The sequence below is a fragment of the Anguilla anguilla genome, chromosome 12 (assembly GCF_013347855.1).
Source record: "Anguilla anguilla isolate fAngAng1 chromosome 12, fAngAng1.pri, whole genome shotgun sequence".
Classification (NCBI taxonomy): Eukaryota; Metazoa; Chordata; class Actinopteri; order Anguilliformes; family Anguillidae; genus Anguilla; species Anguilla anguilla.
Window position 1 is genome coordinate 26531686 of NC_049212.1, and position 18555 is coordinate 26550240.

Below are 18555 nucleotides of genomic sequence, written 5' to 3' on the forward strand. Positions count from 1 at the left end.
GTTGAGGCAAAACATTGGAGCTCCCATTAAACTGAATTGGAATTATCAGACTTTTGAAGACAAAATAAAACGTCCTCGATGGTATTATGAAACTCGATTAATAACCGTTACGTTTCGTATGAAAAGCAGATTGAAAAATATGCATTATGTAATAAAATATGCACATTTAAAAAAATATTTCCCCGAGACTTCTGGGCCAAAGCAACAATTGTTTCAGAAACTGCCGCACATGATGAAATTTTTTATCATAAAATAGGACCGATGAGGTTTTCTTTGGTTGTTAAATCACCTTGGATTTCTACATTAAATTCAATGGTCAGCCAGCTCTTTTGCTCTCAAGCATGCGCAATAGAGACCGTTTTCCATTACTTCCTAGGCTTTACCGCCTGGCCCCTCCTACCCTCTCCAATTCCTGTGTACGCTCTATGGCTGCACGTCTAGAACTGCATTGCGGTGCTGCAATTGGATGATATTGAATTTCCCTGTTTTCCCATCTCCTTTTGCAGCGCAAGCTATTGGCGAGCAGTTGATAAATTCAGCGCCAGCCCCGCCCATCACCTTTCTTGCGATTTTGCCCCTATTTAAATGTCTGTGTCGCATTTGGGACCAAGCAAGAATTTTAAATTGCTCAAACGAGATTGACCCCGAGCAACAATAGATACCAAAGGTAATTATTGTTTAATTTTTTCCATAAGAGAGAAAGATAAACTAATATTTTTAACTTTATGAATATTGTTTGTTCAAGGAGCAGCTGAGCTTGCTGCGGAAACCTTGTATACAGGAAGTGAAATTTACTAGGGGCGGCAAATGTTTTCATTGAGCTCCAACACATCACTTTGTGCACTCTAAAATTTAACTTAATTGAGAGACGATATGCATTAATACTGTCTCACTAGTTTCTGCACATAGTTGACAGACGACATATGCCCCAATGACAGCGGCAAAAGGCAGAAGGCGTGGTTAAATGAGCGGGCGTAGAAACATTGCTGTCGATGACGAAGGGTGTGTAATGTGCGTGTAGGGACAACACAGTATTAGTTACGAAAGACGTGTGAATATCTTTACATATAAAACATATAGACAACTTGGCCGCCATATTATTATTATTATTTGTATTATTATTATTATTGCAGGGGATGAGTAGTTGCCGATTTGGCATTTGCTCACATTTGGCCGTAGAGCTTAAGTAAATATTCAATAACGGTGACCGTTCATGGTGCTTTGGAAATGAAACTAAGTTTATTTAAATGATTAAAATAATTAGAACGTGGCTTGTGTAGCCTATTTATTTTTTTGGTTGCTTTAGGGAGCGGTTGCTTGCACGCTATAAATAACGTTGTTCATATGGAAAAAGGATGCGTAATATTTTAATTTTATGATTACGGTCTTTAAAACATAACACCTAGTTTATTACCTATATGTTGCATTCTGTGTATTCTTCATACCCTAAATATCTTTTACATTATTTTTCTGGGAACCGAGTCACCTTTTTATTTGGTTAATTTACTGGATCATACCTCTGCTTTGCTCACAATCATTTCAGACCAGACCAGCATGTCTATACAAACCCTGATTGTTCTAATGGAGCATTTCCCCCGCACAGCTGCGGATATTTTGTTTGAATCCATCTGTACGCTCCCCAGTCACATGCATTCCAGTCTGAGGGTAGGCTGAGGATAACATTTCAACATCGTTTCCCAGCAAGAGAATGAGCTAGTCATTCATGGACGACTGCCAATTTACTCGAAATGCATGCTGGTTGGGACTTTGCCATGCTGTGGCTTATTTCAGCAATGTGTGTTCTCTCTTCTCAGTGAGGAAAGATGGTGAACTGCTGTGGACTGCTCACGGAAAAGAATGAACCTGGTATGAGGGATGCAAACAGGGCCAATACCCACACTTCTGTGTCATTAACTATTGTCCTCTTTTTGCTCATTCTCTTTTTGCCACGACTACCTACCAACACTCCCTCCGCCCTGGGTAACTGACCATTGTTCTCTCTCACTTTTTCTCTCTCTCTCAGTGCCTCTGAAACAGGTGGAGGTGGTGGTGAAGGTACAGGGTCACGTGGCCTCGGTGAGCTCCACGTTGCAATATGAAAACAACGAGGAGCGCCCTCTGGAGGCCATCTTTGTGTTTCCACTGGAGGGAGACGCAGCCCTCTGCCACTTCAGTGCCAAGATCGGGGAGACGGAGGTGGTGGCAGAGCTGCAGGAGAAGCAGAAGGTGAGAGTGGTGTGGAGGGTAGCGTTTGTGGCCACAAACTGGGCATGTGTAAATAATTAGAAAACTCCCACACAAAAAAATACACACAGAAAAGGCACACCACAGTCAGATTAGTTGAGTCACCAGGCCACATTCTTTGCAAAATACACAGTACACAGATCCTGTAGAGCTAGTTGCACAGCATTTTAGTCCAACAGCAAACTCTAAAAATCAGTGTAGGCTCCCAAGCAATATTTAAATTTTTTTCAACAACAGTGATATAGACCTGACTAGGAAAACTCCTGAACATGTAACACTGCTAAAGCACTAATGTAGTATTGCTATGCCAAGTTACATCATGGCTTTAGTTATGTTTCATGTTTACTGTCTCTTGCCTGTTGTCTTGTTGTCTCACAATGATGACATCATACCTAGGCAAAGGAACAGTATGATGATGCGCTGAGCTCGGGGCAGCAGGCCTTCCTGCTGGAGGAGAGCGAGGAGAGTTCGGACGTTTTTCGGCTGAGCGTGGGGAGTCTGCCCCCGGGAGAGAAGGTCTCGGTGACCCTGACCTACGTGACCGAGCTGGAGGTGCAGGCCGACGAGGCGTTGAGATTCTGTCTGCCCGCCGTTCTCAACCCCCGTTACGCCCCCCGGGGTAAAGACATGCTCTGTCTCTGCACTGCAATGTGTCTTCTTCAAAGATGCGAATGCGAGAGGTGATGTAGATCTCTATAGCTCTGAGGATAGTTTGACATTGTGAGTAAGGAGCTGCATTTGTTACAGGTTTGGTCTAGCGCATAAAAGGCACCTAATCACCAAATTGAGGACGAGGCACTTCTATTTTAAGTTCAGTTAGCATTAATTACCTCCTGTATGAACAAATATAGTGTTGAGAAGGTGTGTAAATTGCTCTCAGTAAGTATTAATGTCCAGGAAGTAAGTAATAACACAGAGGGACATATAGTTCTAGCTGACCTTGTGGTGACCCTGGAGCGAATTTTATTGACCATATGCAGGCTCACCCCTACCGTTAGTTTCACAGATGGATACTCTGCCCAGTTACTACCCTCTCTCTTTGCTCTGCCTGCATTATACTTTACCCCCCTCCCTCTCTCACCCTACCTGCCCTTTAGACACTGGAAGTGTACCCGAGGTAACCTCTGCCTTGGATGGTTCAGTGCCCTATACTCTGTCCCTCAGTGTGGACCTGTCCTCTCCAAGTCCCATCTCCAAGGTGGAGTCCAACTGTCCCCTTCAGCCCCTGAAGTACCTGAACACTGAGAAGACACAGGCCACGGTGTGTGCATGCACGTGTGCGTGTGCATGTGCGTGTACTTGTGTGTGTGTGTATGTGTGTGTCCTTACACTTCATGTCTTTTCTTCCTTAATGCACAAACCCCATCGGGCACAGTACAATGTTAACACTGGACATTGTACTGTGTGCAGGTGAGTCTGTCCCCAGGTCACAAGTTTGACCGTGATGTGGAACTGTTGGCATACTACAGTGGCGCCCATCAGCCCACTGCCATTGTGGAGATGGGACAACCCAATGCCAAGTCTGGTAAGCCTCTTTCCCTTTGGCCAAAATACTTGGGATAAAGTGTTATGATTAGTTCACTGACATCCTCTCTTCTCTCATTATTACTAGCACTGGGAGATATAGCACAATGATATATTATTGCATACCGTAATGTTGCATTTTGTCTTTTTTTAATCATATCTTATGCAATAGGCAAACATTCAAACATCAGAGGCTGTGTGAAATGCTTCCAGGGAAATAATGTCACTGCTGTTGCATGACGGCCAGTCAGCAGCAAGGCCTTGTGGCTTCCATGTGATTGACAAAAACACATCACATGATCATATGAAAGCTGTATAACCTTGCTGCTGATTGTCTTATTAATACCCAATAGATACCACTGGTGACGTTTTTTTCCCCGGAAGCATTTCACACAACCTCTGAAGTTGTGAATGTTTACTACCACATCAGGTATGATGACAGAAATAAAAGATGAAAAGAAAGGCAATATGCCACCTGGCGACAGTGACAGTTATTACATTTGATAATTATCATTGCGGATAATTATCATCTCTTTCTCTCTCTCTCTCTCTCTCCATAATTCACATCAGTGATTCACTTTACTGTCCTAGTCTAAATACTCTCTCTCTCTCTCTCTCTCAGGCTCTTTGATGGGTGACCCTGTCGTCATGCTAAGCCTTTACCCAGAGTTCCCAGCAGCAGTGACATCATCGCTGGCCTCATGTGGGGAGTTCCTCTTCCTGGTTGATCGGTCCGGCAGCATGGAATGTAATATGCACAACGATCAGGGAGCACAAATGCGAATCGACAGCGCAAAGGTAATTTATTTCAGAATTATTTCACATTTCTTTTCCGGAATAAACCAAATTGATTCCAAATAATGGTGGTGAGCTGCAGGACCTGCTGGTTTTTTTGTGATAAAAAATTTAACTGATCAATTAAAGCAGTTGATTACACACATAACGGACATCATCAGATGAATTGCGCATGTCAGTGGCCTCAGCAAACTGACAGAGCAGGAGAGAGTGAGACGCAATTGTTTGCTGACCGAGAACAATACCAAACTTCAATGATTCATTAAATGAAATGCAGGCCATGAAATCATGGAATTAATTATTTATTTAGACTAATTCAGGGAGTCAGGCTCTTAAGCCGCGTTTCCACCAAAATTATCCGGAACTTTCAGTCCCAGGAACTACTTTACCAGGAACTAAAAGGTTCCTTCAGCCAATGGTTGTCTGCGTTTCCACCGGGGTCTAAAGTACCGCGAAGATTAGGCAAATTAGCCCACTGACGTTGTCGTCGGTCCCATCTGTCATATGATTTCTTCTGTAACCCCATACTACCACCGAAGTAGCCTACATTATTTTCTAATAACCGGGACAGCCCGGAGGGGTTTATTCCACTTATATACAACGGGTTACCAACAATGACTATATATGGTTACTTTTGTATTTATTGATTTTCATATATCCTCTCAAACACATTCATTAACAGCAGAAAACATGCACACGTTGTAAACAGTTTGCTGTTTTATTACTTTCTCGTTGTCAATTCCATATAGGCTAATCGCAAAATGACAAGAATAGAACGAAAACTCGGACTTGCGTGAAAATGTAAATTAGTAGTGGTACAGCCACCGTTTGCTTTCCTTCGAAGTTACTGCTAGCCGAGCAGCGAAGTGTGCCCTCCAGATGCGAACCATGCACCATAAATGAGTCCATAGTCTTCCTGGTCTTTTCGTGGAATTGAAAAATGGCAGTAAAATTACGGCAGTCTGAAAAAGCTAAAGCGAAGATTACTAGAATTAACCTGTTATTTTACCCGGATAAAAAGTGCGGAAGGTGATTTCCAGTTTGCTTGTACTGTATCACCAATGTTAATTACGCAGAACTACCACATACCTCACATAACTGTATCAAACGTTTTGAGTCAATTACAACGGGCTAACAAAGAAAATCCGGAAGAAAATATTCAGCAACCGAATTAATCCGTTTGAATGTTTTGGTAGCCTACGTAATATGCTGTCCCAGCACGAATGCTTAGCATTTTATAAAACGAATACTAAAGCAAGAAAAGAACAGAAGAGCACACGTTATAATTCCAAGACGTTGACAGGTTATAACCAAAAGTAGGCTACTGCGCCGCATAACATACAAGTTTGATTTGAAGTTATTATGAAAATAAATTGGTTTGCCGCTGCATATTTTCAAACATGGCGGGTAATGGCGGAAAATAAATACAACACAAATGCTACGAGTACTCGACCAATCAGAAATGTTCAGCGCTGCAAGCTCCACCCAAAAGGTTCCTGTACTTTCGGAAAGTACTACCCCCCGAGCAGGAACGTTTTGGGGGGTAAAACAAAGCCCCCAGAACTAAATTTAGACCCTAGTTCCTGCGGTGGAAACGCACTGAGTTCCTCAAAAGGTTCCTAGTTCCGGGGTATAGTTCCTGCGGTGGAAACGCGGCTTTAGAATCTGGAATCCATTCTTTTGGAATCAATTTTCCCTCCCTGGGGCCAGCTTAACCCTCCTTCCCATAAAACCACACAGTAATAGTTTTTCACTCTCAGTAGAGTTTATTTCACCAAAATAAAAGAATCATTAATGCTCAGTCCTTTGTAACCCCAGCAGAACGACAGCTTGGCTTTGTAATGTGGTATGCTGGATATCCACAGTTGAGTGTTCTGACTGGTTAACACTGGATAAGGATATGAAAATGGTGTATGATTGGAATGTCACAGGACTGCCGGCAGGCCTAGAGAATGTGTAGAGACGGTCTCTAATTGGCTCTGCAGGACACGCTGCTGCTGCTGCTGAAGAGCCTCCCCATTGGCTGCTTTTTCAACATCTACGGCTTTGGCTCCACCCATGATTCTTTCTTCCCGTGAGTGGCGCTCCCCGATTCCTCTCATTTTTACATGTGCTGTAAGAACTCTCATTTGATCAGAAATTCTTTGTGGGATTTTTTTTTTGTTGGCTGTGCTGAGCTCTTTGATTGGCTTAGACGTGCTCAGCTGGGCTCTGACATAGGTTCACTCATAGCCTGTCGTTGGCTCTGATGTGTTTTGCAGATCTTTCTTATTTGATCAGACATTTAGGCCTTTAGAACTCTCTCTGAATCAGATTATGGTCTGTGGATCTCCCTCATTGGATCAGACTGAATTCGTTGAGCTTTTACTGGCTCAGGCATCCTCTATAGGTCTCTCTTATTGGCTGGTACATTGACGGAGTGACATGTCGTGATGGTAGGATTAGGTTTCACAAAAGCAAATCTGGGTAGAGCTGCCATATTTTGCCGTTTAATCATATTTTACCGTTTAATCAGTTGTTTTGTTTTGGAGAAAAAAATTAATCGGTTAAAATAACCCAGTGATTGAAGCTTCATCCATTTCCAGGCTCACGAAAGCTTAATCTTCCTCACTAGTTACAGGACGCAATGTGACCTTCTGGTTCTGGCCTGTGTTTGTTCGGCAGGAAGAGTGTAGAGTACAGCCAGGCGACAATGGACCAGGCGCTTGAGAAAGTTCGGGGGATGAAGGCAGATTTGGGGGGCACTGAGATCCTGTTGCCGCTGAAGCACATCTACAGCCAGCCCTGCCTTCCAGAGCACCCCAGACAGGTAACCCAGCCCCTTTCCTTACAGGAACACACCTGATTTAACAAAAAGTGATGTGACAGAGTGATCTGTGGCTGCATTCTCACACACAAACACAGCGTCTTACTTTCCCATTACTGTCCCCTAGCAGAGAGATAGAAGTGCAGGCGCCTTTAATGTAAAAATAAATAAACATTTGCCTCGGTATTCTGTGCTGCACAAGGGCCACGCCTGGCTTTCAGACAGGATGGGCGTTTTCCCCAGCGCTGCTCAGGCAGGACAGGTGGCCTTGGCTTCGTCCGGGTGATCGCTGAGGCCTTGCGTGTGCCGCGGTGTGTCTGGTGTCTACGGCAGTGTCCTTTCCCAGCTCTTTCAGTGAACTCAACAACACGCCCCTCCCTCCATTCATTTACAGGAAGCTTTATGTGCTTGGCTGTGGAATTACAGGTGTGTGGCCTTTGCTCCAAAATGCAAATGCCTGGAAAACTATGAAGAACGTTTGGGGATATTTCAGCAAGGATTTATGTGATATTTTGAAATGTGTTACATTGAAAATGTGCTATGTGTGTTGGGTTGAGTAGGAAAAATCCATCCTTGTCTTGTAAAAAAGAAGCAATCTAGTCAGGAAAACACTTGATCCAATTATAAGGGTCTTTATTTTTGGCTGACAAGGTCAACACCATACTTAAAAAGCATTATTTACGTCAATCCTGTATTCCCTCTAAGGGGGACTGTAGAATATGCATGCCAGTTTCAAAGATAACCACCTCATTCAATAGGATAGTAAAATTTCTCATCTTCTCTTTTTATAGGGGCAGGCAAATATACAGGCAATACTGATCAGGACAGAACCCGTCATTCTATGCAACCTGAAAAAAGAAATATAATAAGCACAATTATATGGATAACAACATGTTAACCCTTCAAGTGTAAGATGACAAATGCAATAGGAGACAGTACTTAAATGGTCTCAAACGTATTATATATTCATATATATTGTTTATACAGTTCAATATACATTTCATTTATACATTGTTTTTTAATGTTATGGACAAATTATTCTGTGTTTATTTATGCAATATAACAGCTGGTTTGTGTGAAAACATGGTTAATGCCTGCATACGTTGAAACGGGATTAGCAGAATTCCGAAAAGTAAGCAACCTGTATACGTTCATACAGAATGGTGTTGGCCCTCAGTAAGTGAGATCAGATAGAATTGCCATTTCTGCACATTTTCACCACCAAAATACATATTTGGAATAACTTTAATGCATTTGATGCTGGTAAAATGTGAAACAACTCCAGAAATTGCAGATAATTATAAATAAGATGTTAGCAACATAACTGAGAATTGTATTAAAGGATTGTTTTTGTTGTGATGCTTTTTATGAGGTTATAGGTAATCCGCAGGCATTTGCAGATGTTTTAAGGGTTAAAATATTTGACCTGGTTGTGATCACTACCCCTTCATATCAGAACAGCGTGGCACAGCACTGCTGACAGCTGTGTGACTCTCCTTCTCCCAGCTTTTCATCTTCACTGACGGAGAAGTATGGAACACAAAGGACGTTCTGGACCTGGTGAAGAGCAACGCCATGTCTCACAGGTGCAGCAGCTACACCTGCAGTTAGCCTGCCAGGTCAAATACAAGCTTAGGAGTTCATGCAAATCCAGCATTATGACTAATCAAGATTTAGGGTGATTTTTGAATATTGGCGCTGTGTAGCCGCACCCACGATGTTGCTGGCCACGCCACAGGAGCCAGCCGACCTGACCTTGATGTCAATTCCTCTCAGGTGTTTCTCGTTTGGAATAGGAGAGGGAGCCAGCACCGCTCTGATCAAGGGCATGGCAAAGGAGGGATCTGGGCATGCTCAGTTTATCACTGGAACTGAAAGACTACAGCCAAAAGTGAGTGACTGACTGACTGACTGCCTGGGTGACACCTCCTTAATTTGGAGGTTCTGCTTGGGAAGAGGTCTGTTAACAATGCTCAAATTCAATGAATATCCACAGCAGGAGTATTGAGCAGGCTATCTGGTCACTATATAGAACATCTGTGAGAGACTCAAAGGGTAGTCGGTCTGTCTGAGGAATTGCTTTACCACAGTGAAGGTGCTGCAATCTTTCCCCACCCTGTCTTTCCCTCACTCTCTCTCTTCTCTTTCACAGGTAATGCAGTCTCTTCGCTTCGCTCTTCAGCCAGCAGTGAAGGATATCTCTGTGAAGTGGAATGTTCCAAAGGGGGTGTCTGTCACCCCCCTGTCTCCCCCCATTAATGTGCTCTTCCAGGGTCAGAGGTCACTGCTATATGCTCAGCTCACAGGGAAGGTGAGCAAAGTTTTTATCAACAGGAATTTCTCTTTGCATGCAGCAAAAATGCTTGCATAAAATAAACTCTAATAGAGTGCATTTTACACTGATGCAATACTTCTTTATCCAAGGTGGACTCCTATAAGCTCTGTTGAATTAACACTGAAGGTTCTTCTGGAAGATTATAGAGCGTCTTTCGGTGTTTACACCTGAAATGGTGTCCAATCTGTTTGATCAAGGTATGCTGGGAGTCAGGTGTCCTTCGTCCCACCCATTTATCAATGGGAAGGGGGATCCATGCAGGTAGTTACAGGTGCTTCATGTTTCTGCTGGGCAGAGAGAATTCTCCCCTTATAATAACCGGGCAAATCAAGGTATATCCATATAAGAGATCAGATTTATTTCTGCCGAGAGAGTCCAACCCTTGCTAGGGATGGGTACGAGTAATGGATTGATCGATCACTCGTAGGGATATGTGCCTACTCAGTCTTTTATTTCCTCTTAAAGGCTATGCATGTATAACTAGGCTATGTGTTAGATTTGCACTTTTTTATTTATTTATCTTACAGTATGTAAAAAGAGAAGAAATACATTAAAATAGAGGATTTTTATTAATAATGGGATAATGTCCAAGGGGCTGAGCATTTCAATCCAGAGCACCCAGTGAGGCTGTGTCATGCTTTGGGTTGGGATTGCATTTCTCACTTGTGGACACCAGATGGGGGTTTCAGAATACCTATTGCTCCTTTAACCTTGAAAAGGATGGTGGTGTGATGAAGTGGTTAAGGAATGGGGTTTAGAACCCAAAAGGGTTCCACACCCCTGTTGCATCACCCTTGAAAAAGGAGCCTGGATTGAATTATCTCTGTAAATAACAGCGCAAAAGAATAAGGTGGGTATTGTCCTTGTTGGTTTGCCAGAATAGGGTTTAGGCCAAGAAAATGAACAGTGCAAAGTGAACTATGATATACTACTCTGTGCTGCTCAGTGTTTCCATCTAATGCACTGTATTTCATGTGTCTCAGCATGTCTCTCTATAGTCTTTGTGTCTCACTCTCTCCTGCTCTGTCAGTTTGCTGAGGCCACTGACAGCTCTGTCAGTGTGCAGTACCGTCTGGGGGAGCAGTCTGTGCAGAACCAGCTCAGCTTTAATGTAAAACCTGGAGAGAATACTGGGTAACAAGCACACACATATACATACAGACACACTCACACACACACACAAACCCACACATGCACACACAAATGGATAGACACACACACACAGAAACTGTCTCACACACTCACACAGGCACACAAATGCATGCACACACATTCACATACATACGCACACACTCGCAGATACACACTCATGCGTGCATCTACACACATACATAAGCTCACACACATACACTCACTCTCACACACACGCACACATGTAGACTCACAGAAACACACATTCACTCACACATACATACATTCACACACTCACAAATACACACACACAAGCTCACAAACACATACACTTACACACATATATAGAAAGGGCACAGAAAGAGAAGCCATTATCTGCATTTTTTATTTTACTTTTATCCTTAACATAAAATATTGATTTGAATTGATCTTTGTGTCTGAAATTAGTAAAATTAATGATGATGATGATGATGATGAGTATAGTGTGAATGTCACATTCAGGCAGTATGTAAAATACCATTTCCTCAAATCTGTTCACAGGCTAACCATCCACAGGTTGGGGGCCCGAACCCTCATCCGCACCCTGGAGACAGAGCTGAGAACAGCAGAACAGGATGAGCAAGAGGGGCGCAGAAAAGAGGAGGCGGAACGTTTGAAGAAGAGAGTGATTGAGCTAAGTGTCCAATCAGGAGTGAGCAGTGTCCTCACTGCGTTCATCGCAGTGTGTACTGGGAGCACACAGCCTGTGCAAGGGTCCCTGGTGCGTCGACATGTACCCACACCTAGAGGTGTGTATGCGTGCGTGCTGCTAGTCTAGTTTATCTTGCTAGTCAGCTGTTTGATAAACTTGTTCCCAACTGTTTTGAATTCTTGAATTCTTGAATTCTAATAGCTTGCTCTGGTGTTTGGTTAATTTAAGAGTGGTGTTACTGTGTTTACTGATTAATGTTAGCTAGAGTAACTGCAGTTACTTTGAATTTACCATGGTCAGTTTTGTCAAGAGCAGTCCAATGGCCTAACTTGTGCGACTCAATCACTTTTTTTTTTTACTTTTAAAAGCTGCTTTGGAGTTACTTCAAATGTATTTTCTTCAAATGTATCCCCTATACCTGCTGTTGTGAAGCTGGCAGGTCTTTGGAAGCTTGTTTAAATATCTAATATGTCCTTTATCAAACACAAAAATAATCTAGGCCAATCAAAAGCATTTACCAAAACTGCAGTAATAAACAGAAAGTGAATTATTAAACTGGGTGTGAGGACTAGGGATAAGCAGCATCCTTTCATGTGGGAAACAATAGTGGCAGCATTTTGTTTTCTTTTTCGTGATTACAACTAAAGTAATCTAGGCTTTCCAAAATCTCTCCATCACCATCAATATCAATTCTGGGTTTATGTACAGTATGCGAGGAGAATAGGCTACTTTCAAAAAGACAGGGACATATGTCCTATTGCAACGTAAAAATGCACTATATGACCAAAAGTATCTGGACACCCCTTCGTTTGGGACTGTTTTTCATGGTTTGGGCTAGGCCCCTTAGTTCCAGTGAAGGAAAATCTTAACGGTACAGCATACAATCAACCAACAGTTTGGAGAAGGCCATTTCCTGTTTCATCTTGACAGCGCATGACAGTGCACACAGCAACGTCCATATAGCAATGGTTTTGTCAAGAATGTTTGTGGAAAAACTCGTCTGGCCTGCACAGAGCCCTGACCTCAGCCCGATCCAACACCTTTGGGATCAATTGGAAAGCCAACTGCGAGCCAGGCCTAATCGTCCAATCAGTGCCCGGCCTCACAAATTCTCTTCTGGCCGAATGGAAGAAACTTTCTGCAACAAACGCTCCAGCATCTAGTATAAAGCCTTCCCAGACAAGTGGAGGTTGTTATAGCAGTAAAGGGTGGATCAATTCCATATTAGTGCCCATAATTTTGGATGAGATGTTGGATATCAGGTGTCCACATACTTTTGGCCGTGTTGTGTATCTCTGTGAAACTAGAATGAGCAATTTCACTGGAGAATCTAACAAGATCATTTACAACAGAAGGTCCACTGCTTTTTTGTTTTTATTCAAGTCAGAATTTTCTCAAATGACATTAGCAGTATGATTCCAAGTTCCCTTTTGTGGCATAAGCCTACTCATTGGCATAATTTTAATTATTTTATTTTACCATGGTGTTGCTCTGCTAATAGTGTGATACTTTCTATATTAGTTATCCATCATTGAAAACCAATTTGAAGAAATAGCATATTTTCATATTATTTTATTAGTGGAACTGACTATTTGTACTTAACAGGCATAAATTATTCCATCTTAATTTTACCTTGTCATGTGCATCCCTAGTGTGTGTGTATGTGCGTGACTAAGTCTCTTTGTGGGTGTATGTGCATGTGTCTGTTTGTTTATATGTCTGTGTGCATGCACAAACGTGCATGTGTACATGTGTGTGTGTGTGTTTGTGTACAGGTGTGTATGTTTAGCCAGAGGGATCATTAAAACCATGATTTCCATGTTTTGCTCTAACTGCAGCGATGCCCAGTTTTAGGATGATGGGTCGTGGACCACAGATGTATGCTATGGCGTGTTGCGCTGCACCAGCAATGGCTTTCTGCCAGGCGCCTTCCCCTCCAAGAATGGGTATCGTTTTTCTTTTTTTTATAAGTTCTAGTTCACCAATGGGTCATATGGGACATCGAATGTGTGTTTTTTGAATGTGTGTTTTTGTGTGTGCGTGGGCATGTGCATGTGTGCGCATGTGCACGTGTGCGTACATGCCTGTCTGTTCAGCCAGAGGAATAATTAAAACCATGTTTACCATGTTTTTCTCTTGCAGTAATGAAGAGGATGGCATGTGCTGTTGCTAACCGAGATGACGTAGAGCGTGTTGCTATGTCAGGGGATCTAGGTCTGTCAAAGTGTGAATTTAGGTTTTATAAAAAAATGTTGTGCTTGACAAACACCTGATAGGAATAAATGTTCTAATATGTTCTCCCTAGAAGGTACCTGCAACAGAACTGGCTAGAAATCTGTACCAACCATAGCAGAGAGGGCAGCTCACACACTGCTTTCCTGAGAGGAAACTCCCTTTTCTTTGTGTTGTGCAGGCATCATTCTGCTAACGATTATAATACTCTTACAGTTTAGTGAGGACATTGGAGCATTTTGACTGGCATGAAAGACTCAATGTTGTTAAGAGGGAGCATATAAAGTAAAGCTTCCTACAGGTTCTTTCAATATAGGACATCCTGTATAATTCATAACTTTCAATCATTGCTGTTAATGACAAAAGAATACCTTTCATAGTGCACAGTGAAACCTGCCTTGATGGTCACCTTTTTGTGGCAGCCATCTGTCAGTCATGGCCACTTTTTGTTACTCCCTTTCACTTTGCTCTGTATATGACCTCTGCATCACAGTCGCCTGCACAGAACAGTCGGCCATCAGGCTGTTTCTCTCCCAGGGCAGTTTTACTCGTGTGTCAGCCTGTCACTAAGGGCTGTGCCAGGTTCTTTCAAAGAATTTGAATATTCTTATCTTCTTACATTTTGGGGTTTTTTAATGAATTACTTCAATGAATTGCATTATCTTTATCTTCATGTGTTCTTGGGTTGTAGCATTGTGAAATTATCAAATTATCATCTATAATCGGCAGTGATTATTATTTATAGAAACTCGTTGTTTGTATGTAGTGTCATTTGTTTTGTTTTTTTGTTTTTTTTGCAGCTTATGATGACATGGGTATGTATCTTGCTGTTCCTTGGTTTAGCATATCCATGGTGATGTGTTACATGGTGGTGGGCGTGGTTCTGTAGTATGAAAACATGATGCTCTGCTATCTTGATGACTTATGCCTTTATGGGCTGTTTTGGGATTGCATTTGGCCTTCATTTCATTTTCTTTTTTAACATTAAATGATTAAATTACTGAATACTGACTGCTGGATGGCTTACTCATTTAAGGCAACATGCTATGGTGCATGGATTAACCTTGTGAGCTTGGATCAAACCCAGACCTTCTCAGTGCCAACTGTGACTGGTAGTTCCGTAGGGCAAAGCACAGTTGACAATTGCATCGCCCAGGGTATGGGAGGGTCCTGTCGGATATGGGACCACGTTCATTGTTATCTTGCAACCCATGCTGGCTGATCGGGAGCCTGTGGACAGCATGCAAATGAATGGTCTTCCTCCGATTTTGCTGTATGTGAGCTTAGCTGTAGTTTGTGGTGTGAAAACAAGGAGCTGGCACCACAACGTGTTTCGAGGAGAACTCTGGGTGACTACACTCTCCCAAATTGGGAACATGGTTTGCAGCATGAACGTGACTGCGGTTGCAGATGATTGCCCATTCCAAATTGAGGTTGGAATTGGCTATGCTTAGCCCCAAGTTGGGTGCCAAATTAATTTTTTTAAAGCCTAATTACTCACCTTTTCTGTATTTAAATGTACAGTGTTTATTACTAGTAAACTTTTAATAATCAGTGTTCATATGGAGTGTCGGTTAATATATATATATGTATATACATATTTTGCAGAAGAAGAGGCCCCGGAAGGTATGTACCTTGCTGTTCTGTGGTTTTGCATATCTAGGATGATGTTGTGTTACATGGTGGTGGGCGTGGTTCTGTAGTATGAAAACATGGTGCTCTGCTATCTTGATGACTTACGCCTTTATGGTCTGTTTTGGGATTGCATTTGGCCTTCATTTCATTTTCTTTTTTAACATTAAATGATTAAATTACTGAATACTGACTGCTGGATGGCTTACTCATTTAAGGCAACATGCTATGGTGCATGGATTAACCTTGTGAGCTTGGATCAAACCCAGACCTTCCCAGTGCCAACTGTGACTGGTAGTTCCGTAGGGCAAAGCACAGTTGGCAATTGCATCGCCCAGGGTATGGGAGGGTCCGGTCAGTTATGGGACCACGTTCATTGTTATCTTGCAACCCATGCTGGCTGATCGGGAGCCTGTGGACAGCATGCGAATGAATGGTCTTCCTCCGATTTTGCTGTATGTGAGCTTAGCTGTAGTTTGTGGTGTGAAAACAAGGAGCTGGCACCACAACGTGTTTCGAGGAGAACTCTGGGTGACTACACTCTCCCAAACTGGGAACATGGTTTGCAGCATGAACGTGACTGCGGTTGCAGATGATTGCCCATTCCAAATTGAGGTTGGAATTGGCTATGCTCAGCCCCAAGTTGGGCGCCAAATTAATTTTTTTAAAGCCTAATTACTCACCTTTTCTGTATTTAAATGTACAGTGTTTATTACTAGTAGTAAACCTTTAATAATCAGTGTTCATATGGAGTGTCGGTTAATATATATATATGTATATACATATTTTGCAGAAGACGAGGCCTCGGAAGGTATGTACCTTGCTGTTCTGTGGTTTTGCATATCTAGGATGATGTTGTGTTACATGGTGGTGGGCGTGGTTCTGTAGTATGAAAACATGGTGCTCTGCTATCTTGATGACTTACGCCTTTATGGTCTGTTTTGGGATTGCATTTGGCCTTCATTTCATTTTCTTTTTTAACATTAAATGATTAAATTACTGAATACTGACTGCTGGATGGCTTACTCATTTAAGGCAACATGCTATGGTGCATGGATTAACCTTGTGAGCTTGGATCAAACCCAGACCTTCTCAGTGCCAACTGTGACTGGTAGTTCCGTAGGGCAAAGCACAGTTGACAATTGCATCGCCCAGGGTATGGGAGGGTCCTGTCGGATATGGGACCACGTTCATTGTTATCTTGCAACCCATGCTGGCTGATCGGGAGCCTGTGGACAGCATGCAAATGAATGGTCTTCCTCCGATTTTGCTGTATGTGAGCTTAGCTGTAGTTTGTGGTGTGAAAACAAGGAGCTGGCACCACAACGTGTTTCGAGGAGAACTCTGGGTGACTACACTCTCCCAAATTGGGAACATGGTTTGCAGCATGAACGTGACTGCGGTTGCAGATGATTGCCCATTCCAAATTGAGGTTGGAATTGGCTATGCTTAGCCCCAAGTTGGGTGCCAAATTAATTTTTTTAAAGCCTAATTACTCACCTTTTCTGTATTTAAATGTACAGTGTTTATTACTAGTAGTAAACTTTTAATAATCAGTGTTCATATGGAGTGTCGGTTAATATATATATATATGTATATACATATTTTGCAGAAGAAGAGGCCCCGGAAGGTATGTACCTTGCTGTTCTGTGGTTTTGCATATCTAGGATGATGTTGTGTTACATGGTGGTGTGCTTCATCTCTGTTACGTTGTCTGGGCCGGTTTAGAGGACACTGAAATGTCAGAGCCCCCCCAGCCACCGAAGGATCTTCTGCTCCAGTTGATCTCCCTGCAGAAAGCCACTGGATCCTGGGATTTGGTAGCAGAACTGGCCGAGGTGTTTGGAAAGACTGAGGAGGAGTTGGCAAAGCAGAGACCCCCCCAGGTGGGCATTCTCACTCACTGGCAGAGGCTCTACTGACACAAGGCCTGTCATAGTCAAACTGACCCATTTACCTCGCATCCATCTCTGTCTCTCTCTGTATCTCTTTCCTCCTTCTCCCCTCCCTTCCCCCCCCCCTTCTCTCTGAGCAGGTAGACAGTTCCGTTTGGGCCACAGTTCTGGCACTGTTGTGGCTATATGGGTTCAGAGTGGAAGATGAGGATGAGTGGCAGTTTGTTGCGATGAAGGCTGTGTCCTGGATTCGAGCACAGACAGGTAAGATGCACATTGAGTGTTGTGTGTTGGAGGGAGGGGTTTGTGTGCGTTATGTTGGTTATTTTGTGTGCTACATAGAATAGGGTGTTCTGTGATTTTGTGTGTTAAAGAGAACAGGGTGTTGTGTGATTTTGTGTGTTAAAGAGAACAGGGTGTTGTGTGATTTTGTGTGTTAAAGAGAATGGTGTGTTGTGTGATTTGGTACTTCACAGGAGGCAGTGTGTCTCAGTGTGTCCAGGCTGGTAACGCTCTGCTGGGTTGCCAGGTGCAGCAGGGTACCCTTGGGCTGTGAGAGTGATATCCCTCCTACTTTTCATCCTCAGCCCCACCCCCTTCTGGGCCCCCATACAAGCCCCACCCCTTGTTCCTTTGTTGCAGTCATTAGATCCAGTGAGCAAAGTAATGTCTCATCCATAACATACCACTGTTAGCTTCTTCCTTTCCCAAAGAAAGAGTTTGGAGTGTCAGAAAAAGGAAAGGGTGGAGATCAAAGTAGAGCTTGGAGGGCTAGTGGTAGGACTCTAAAGGTGAGGTTAATCTGTTGGGTTTGTAATGTTGTGCTGTTGCCTCTCATTTCTAATAAACTGACTTTCAAAAAATGCAAACCCTGTAAGGTGTCTTCTGGCTTTGATTGCATGATACATTGTTGGATTTTTTTGTGACTATTGTAAATGAGAATATATTGACTGTCCTGCAATGTTTGTCAATCCACGAGCATGGTTTTCTATGCCTTCAAGGAAAACCATGCTCTATGGTCGAGGACATGGCAATTCTTCATCTATTTCAAATGGCTATGACAGAAGTATCCTTCAAAAGTCAACAGGGATTCCAGCAATGATAGGCAAGGTAGGCTTCAAAAAGACAAATGGGTGAAAGTACCATACTATTAGTGACTAACTGATTTGAACCCACAATTTGATTTATTCGGTCGAGCCAATGATGTCTGGTTTATTGCAGTGAGTGACCCATGAAATAAATAGATTCTTTTCGTCATACAATTTTTTTG

At 42.7% G+C, this 18555-nt stretch overlaps 1 protein-coding gene across 12 annotated transcripts; it reads left to right on the forward strand.

The window, feature by feature from the left end:
* Window positions 1-409: 409 nt before the first annotated feature.
* On the forward strand, window positions 410-18157 carry LOC118208933 (von Willebrand factor A domain-containing protein 5A-like). 12 transcript variants are annotated; one of them, XM_035383935.1, is made up of 23 exons: window positions 413-667; window positions 1815-1866; window positions 2024-2226; window positions 2641-2863; window positions 3342-3505; window positions 3655-3769; window positions 4391-4566; window positions 6549-6637; window positions 7228-7372; window positions 8876-8955; window positions 9146-9260; window positions 9522-9680; window positions 10735-10838; window positions 11376-11623; window positions 13365-13472; window positions 13669-13740; window positions 14559-14573; window positions 15367-15384; window positions 16184-16201; window positions 17003-17020; window positions 17119-17276; window positions 17426-17549; window positions 17762-18157. In XM_035383935.1, the coding sequence occupies exons 2-23, from the start codon at window positions 1824-1826 to the stop codon at window positions 17839-17841; spliced, it is 2475 nt and encodes an 824-aa protein (XP_035239826.1). In that variant the 5' UTR covers window positions 413-667; window positions 1815-1823; the 3' UTR covers window positions 17842-18157. The 12 variants fall into 12 exon arrangements, with proteins under 12 accessions (XP_035239835.1, XP_035239838.1, XP_035239837.1 ...); XM_035383936.1 differs by having other exon boundaries at window positions 13365-13466; XM_035383937.1 differs by lacking the exon at window positions 17003-17020.
* Window positions 18158-18555: the final 398 nt, after the last annotated feature.